At 40.3% G+C, this 6,493-nt stretch overlaps 1 protein-coding gene across 1 annotated transcript; it reads right to left on the reverse strand.

Annotated features, from left to right (window-relative positions):
- Nucleotides 1-936: 936 nt before the first annotated feature.
- On the reverse strand, nt 937-5,438 carry YAE1 (YAE1 maturation factor of ABCE1). Its single transcript, XM_014856821.3, has 3 exons — nt 4,924-5,438; nt 3,425-3,546; nt 937-1,813 (listed from the first exon to the last, which is right to left on the reverse strand). Exons 1-3 carry the CDS (start codon nt 5,170-5,172, stop codon nt 1,384-1,386), a joined length of 801 nt encoding a protein of 266 aa, XP_014712307.3. The 5' UTR covers nt 5,173-5,438; the 3' UTR covers nt 937-1,383.
- Nucleotides 5,439-6,493: the final 1,055 nt, after the last annotated feature.

Genomic DNA, 6,493 nt, shown 5'->3' on the forward strand with positions numbered 1-6,493 from the left:
TACTCAGGGTGACTTTCTTGAGATGCATCATTAGAGACAGGTATTTGATATCTAATATGCAAGGCAGAGCAACACGAAGATTTTAGAGATTGCTTATAATATGCCATGTGGATTTGAGAATTTTGCTGCATCCATAAATATGGACTATATATATATACACACACACACAAATTAGTAAATCTCTGAAATAGTGTTTACATCTACAGACATAGAAGCAAGTACTTTTTTTAACCAGCTGTCAAATTTAACTTGATATTTTTAGCATGTTTTAGTAAATGCTGAAACCCTATATGGTCTTCTGATTTCAAATCTGTGGCTTCAATTTCTTAATGTTCTGTAAACTTTGAGGAGGTTCTAAGATCACAGTAGTACATTTTCTTAATCTCCTGAAAGAGCCATTTTATCAGATTCTCTTAGAATCTCAGTATATCTGTCTTTTAGAATAGATAGTAAATATAAATACTAATGACAAAGCAATTAAGGCTGTCGATATGGGGCAATTATTTGGCCATCTCTAAAGTCAGGCACTGCGTTTCCGGCAAAAAGTGATGAAAAATCCTTTCCTGATCTTATGTCCTGGAGCAAAAGTTTGAATCTAATTTGGTCTATGCTAGACTAAGAATATTGTTACAAGGCAAGATAGAAGTCAGGGGTTTCAGTGTTTTATTTCTATGTGAATATGAAACAAAACTGCAGTTTAGAAAAAATCTGGCACCTTGTTAGGCAACACTACTAACTCTTGGAAAAACTGAGTAGGCACTTGAGCATGAAATATATTTTCTGTATTCTTCACGGAATCGTATGTATTTTTAATTAACATGAAACTAAAATGGATTTTAGCATTTTGTTTTTAATCATCAGTAGTACAAACATTTCTTCAGTTTCTTACATTACAGCCTTTTAATTGCAATACGTTTATCTACATGTCTATATGTATGTGTGCCTATCTATTTACAGTGTTAGTCATTAGGTTATTTCTGGTAACTTTGGTCTGATTAGCTGGTGACGAGGTCCTAATTACCTGATGGTGACAAGAACAGAAAGCAGGGTTAGGTCCTTACAAAATATGTTTGATTCTTGTTCACTTTTGCTAATGAGTCTGAAAATGCTTGATTCTGATGAGAAATTTGAAAATGACAATGACAACTGGAATTTCTGAGCATATATTAAACTACATAAAAATTACAAGTGACAAAGGAAAAAGGCTTACATTACATTTAATAGTGTTACTTTTGAAGGCCTTTCAAACTTTCATGAAGGATAACCCTCCAAGTGAAGTGTGCAATGTCGAAACCAGTAGAGATTTTGGTGAGCTTGTTCAGAAACGAAACGCTCTAAGAAATGCCCTGAACATTATTTTCATTAGAAAAGTGAAGCTAATTTCTATAGCTGTTTGAGGTGCTGTAATACATCTATGGACACTCCCAGCTGCTCTACTAAACTGGCTGTCTGTTCTAGAATCCAAGTGAGGCTTGGCTGTTCAGAATGTGCATGCTCCTGTGTTCTACAACATTCTAAAGACGAACCATCTACCCCATTAACACTCCTGCCACAGTTTTTGTTAAACTCAGCATTATTTTCACAGAGTCTTTCATCTGTAGCTTCATCAGTCTTTTTCTCCGCTGGAACTACATGACAAAGGTCCATATCCTGAAGGGAGTCCAATAAATCTACAACGTGGGGCTGCGGAGTGATTGATTTCAGATGTTTGAGCACATACTCTTCACACTGGCCAACTGCATCCAGAAGATTATTTATTTTACTGATCAAAGCCGAACTATTATCATGAAGGTGACACCAGGAGAGCAAAGCACTAAATAAAAATACAAACAAGAGTCAAAGAGGAAAAAACTTCATCAAACGCTTTTAGAATTTTTGATGCTAAGTCCTACATATTTCTCTTCCAGGTAACACCATGCAAAACTGGATTAATAATAATAATGCAAGTCAAAATCAGGAAAGTAATGATGGTAAATAGGATTTAAAAATATAGACGGATACTATCTTTCAACAGGAATTAAACAACTGGATTTAATCATATAAACTATTTATAATTCATAACTCCTTCTTCACAGCTCCACATCCACTTTTCCTGATTTTAGATTGTCCCCTTATGACCGCGTAGCTTCTGCTGAAGAGGGATATAACTCAAAGAAAGAGAGATCAGAAAAATTAGTCTCTCTTTTAAAGACATCAAACAGCTTCTAAACTAGTCATGCTCAATCTCGGATGGACATTAGAATCCCCCGGGGAGCGTTGAAAACTAACAAGGCCAGGTCACATCCCAGACCAACGAACTCGGAATCTCTGAAAGTCTTATCTTTTAAAGCTTCCCAGCTGACATCAAGGTACTGCCAAGGTTGAAAACCATCTTCCTAACCACATGGCTGCTTGCCATCAAAACTGAAAGTTAGAGAAAAAAAGTTTTGAGGCAACTTCACTTTTCCAGCTTTGTTCTACAGTAGACACCGTTTGCTAAGCTAACTAACAATTTTCCTGAAGGTAAGAATTCTTCCAGTCCTAATAAATATTTTTCTTTACTTTTCCAGTATAGACAGTACTTCTGTTTTTTGACATTTCAGATTATCGTTTCGTAAGACAATGGTTGTTGTGAAAAATAATGATGTTTTAAAAGTGGAATCAACTGATATAAAAGATTAAGCAATAAGGTTTCTAAGTTTATAAAAGATTTAATTGAATTTGATGTGAAGATGGACACGATCATTTTCCTACTGTGGCAGACTACAAATTCTGATGCTTGACAGGTGAACTTTCTAAAACCAGTAAAACTTTCTTTTGTTTTGATAACATATTTTCTACCTTTTTAAAATCAGTGATTTTTTTGAAGCATTTTATGTTTTTCTCCATAGAGGGCAGTTTAAAAAAGGTATTAAAGCATCAAAGAGGACAAGCCTGTTGGGCTCCTTGCTCCATGTGTCATTTACAACGTGGCTCTGATACATGCTATTGTCACTATGGAATCTTGATGGGTATTGCACGTTCAAGACTAAGGTAAATGGAATCCTTTTTCTATTATCAGCTGTAACTTTCACCACGTACTGCTAGTCTGGAAGTCTGTCATATTCTATCTGCCACATGTGCTAGACTAAAAGTTTTGTTCAAACCCTGAAGATCTCAGTTACTTTGAGATACAGGTTGGTGGTAGTGCAGGAAGCAAAAAATATACACCCTCCTCATTTCTTTGCAATTAAGGACAACACCTGCCACACATGGTAAAGTGATGACCTGATGACTTTGACTTTTTGAAGGCAATATTATTCTATACTCTGTGGCACTCTTTTGTGGATTTAACACTAGGAAAAGCACTTCAGTTTAAACACTTTATTTTTACATGTTACTTTTATAAAAATCCTTCAGTAGTATTGAGGTGAAAACGATTCAGCATTTAAGTTTCAAAAATTACCTCAATGTTCCTCTGAGTTGTCCATAGTTTATAATGACTTCTGCACCTTCCTTATAACCTTGATTGAAGCCTTGTTGAAGAGTAACTGCTTTGCCAGCATCTATTCCATCTCTATAACCTTCCTAAAAATAAGGAAGTAATGAAGAATTGCAGGCTACAACTAACACCAAGTGAATCATTGTAAGCTTTTCTAGAAAGTCATAGAACCAACTTGGAAAATCAATGAAATAAGCCTTGACTGAGTTATTTAACATAATTCTTCTATAACATATGTCATAGGCACACAACCAAAGTAGACTATGCTTCTCATAAAAGTTTTTTTGGTTTATCCCATTTTCGAAGTCTGGACTTATTGGGCACATTTTAAAATACTGATTCTTATACAATTTTTAAAAAACCTGTGTTAGCAACGGCTTCACAGAAAGGAAACATGGAGAATTACAAGTCTGGCCCCTTGGCAACTGAGTGGATTGGTGTGGGTAGGTGAGGAGATGGGGCAGTAAGTAGGGTTATTGAAGGTCTTGGATAATTAATTGAATAAGGGAAAGAGGAAAATGGTTTAGCAAAACGAAGTAGTCTGGTTTTAGAAATTTTGCTTGATACTTAAATTCAACTAAACTGCAAATTCTCTGTGCGTGGGGATTTTGTCCTGCATTTCCTATGGCGCCACAGCACTTTTCAAAGGATGCTCAGTACCCACTGGTCTGACCTCAGCCTCACATAAGGCATTTCCGAAGCTGACAACAAGGTTGTTGGGCTAAGCAAAGATTATTTTACTGAAATATTAAAGGAGGGCAGATTTAGTGGCAATTGAATGGTTGGCAAGGATATTAGGTGGAAGCGGACCTCACCCTGAACAAAGCTGAGAGCTCCACCTGGAAGTTAGGTGTGTGGCATTAAGCTCAGTCTCCATGAATAGGGAGACAAATTAGAGATGGATAACTCACACCTAACAAATAAAAAAAGAAACCAACTTTAACAGTCCCTTATCTACCCACCCGTGGTCCATATGAGCTCTCCCTTATTGCCCGTTGACAACATTCTTAAGTTCGCTTTTTCCGTCTGCCTTGATTAGTACTATTCCTAATTTTAGGCTCCTCACTCATTCAATCAACCCATGTAAACTGTGTACTGGTCCTTTGACAGCCATGATCAGTACAGTCGGTGCGTCCATTTCTCCCCCACCCTGTCCTGTGATCCTCATCAAACGGGAGCCTCTTTCATGTCTGGACAAAGTTTATTCGGGTTGGTCCATGGCGTCGCAGGCACCCCGCGGGCGCTCGAGGAACGCACCCTGTGGTTTCACACGCTTTCAAGTCACCCAGTGGGAAATCCCAGCAGGACGCGGGCCGGACTGCGAGGCAGCGGGCAGGGAGGACGGCGCGGGGCCGGCCCGGACCACTACGGCCGCTTCTGGGACGCACCTTCTTCACGCCACCACGCCCCTCGCCCCGCACCCAGCGCAGCAGGGCGCCCCCGCACCCTCCACGCAGCTTTACTTTGACTCGTCTCTGCATGTGGCTCCGCCATTCCCGCTGCACCACGAGCGACTCGTCCGCTTCCTCGTCAAACACGTCCCCGTCCTCGCCAGGATCCCGGACCAAAGGACTCGCTCGAACCCACGACATCACCGAGGCAACCACACAGCCGCCGGCCGCCGGAAGCGCCGGCAACTCCATCCGGTCCCAGGGGCGGGGCGGAGAATGCGAGTCGGGGCTCACAGGGCGGCTGCGCGTGCGTTTGCGCATGCGCGGTGTCGGGGCCGTCACGGCTGGCCCCTGGCTGCCGCCGGAGCTTTTTGCTCCCTGGTGGTTTGGGCTTCCTCAGTTACCTCCCAGTGTCAGCGCGCGCCTGTCGTGGGCGCGGCAGGTGCCTCCCTGGTGGAGCCTGTCCGATCTTGGCCTCTGCGGAAGGCTGCCCGACCTGGTGTCCACCGTGCTCCATAAGGTCTAGGTTTTGGAGACGCGCGCGCGAGTCACACCGTTCAAGGTCGTTCATTTGATGGGCGATTACTGGCCAAAGACTCCGTCTCTTTGAGAGTCCCCCTCAGTGCATTGACGAGATTTGACAGCTCGACGTTTTTTAATTGTTAGGAGCGTGGAGCAAAGACAATGGAATCGAAAAGTTAGATACCGCGGCTGTTTTCAGATCAATACATATAAAGGGTACATGTATCAACAAATACATTTCTCGTTGATTCGCGGTGTCCTTCACCGGCTCGCGTTCCCTCTCATGCTCTAAGAGGCTGCTGGCTCCGTGAGGTCCGGACTTGTTTATCTTTATATACTCAGTGCTGGCCAGGTTTTGACACAGACATTAGCGAACGAATGGACACCAGCACTATTCCTGTTTTTGCCCCTTGTTTGTGTGGTCATGTAGTAATGATTTTTTTAGCTAACGTATTTTGTTGAATACCTACCTTTTGTGCCAGGCACCGTTGTAGGCTTTGGGATACATCCGGGAATGATATAGACAAAAGTTCTCAGTTCTCGTGGACTTGACATTCATGTAGAATTGACAGGATAAACAATAAGCACTATATTGTAAATTATATAGTTTGTTACAAGATCATAAATGATGCTATGGAAAAAAAAACAAGCAAAGTAAGGGGAACCATGAGTATATGTGTGAGGGAGTGTGGCTGGCTGGTGTGGGTTATAATTTTCAGTGTCCAGAGAGAATTTTGCTTATATATATACATATGATTTACTTGGTAGGCTCATGGAACGTGTATAAAAAATTCTATACTTGGCCACAAAAAATGCCTTAATAAACTAAAAAGAATAGAGATTTTACAGGTCATATTCTCTGATCATAATCCAACAAAATTAGTAATAAATAATAAAAATGACCCCAATAATTTTAACTATAATATTGGACATTAGAAACACCTTCCTAAGTAACATTTGGATCAAAAAGGAAATAAAGATTAAAATGACATGTAATAATCAATTAAAATTAGAATACATCCTACCAAAAAACGTGGGAACAAATAAAAGCTGTCCTAAGAGGCAATTCTATAGGCTTTAATGTCTTTATTATTAAAGAAGAAAGAAAAAATACATAAAC

Source organism: Equus asinus, chromosome 1 (assembly GCF_041296235.1).
Source record: "Equus asinus isolate D_3611 breed Donkey chromosome 1, EquAss-T2T_v2, whole genome shotgun sequence".
Taxonomy (NCBI): domain Eukaryota; kingdom Metazoa; phylum Chordata; class Mammalia; order Perissodactyla; family Equidae; genus Equus; species Equus asinus.

What these genes read in the sequence shown, in the direction of transcription:
- YAE1 (XM_014856821.3), bottom strand. Translation starts at nt 5,172, where the DNA reads ATGCGCAAACGCACGCGCAGCCGCCCTGTGAGCCCCGACTCGCATTCT. An exon ending in ACATGCAGAGACGAGTCAAA is followed by an intron (nt 3,547 to 4,923) that starts GTAAAGCTGCGT and finishes CCTTATTTTTAG; the next exon opens with GAAGGTTATAGAGATGGAAT. An exon ending in CAACTCAGAGGAACATTGAG is followed by an intron (nt 1,814 to 3,424) that starts GTAATTTTTGAA and finishes ATTTTTATTTAG; the next exon opens with TGCTTTGCTCTCCTGGTGTC.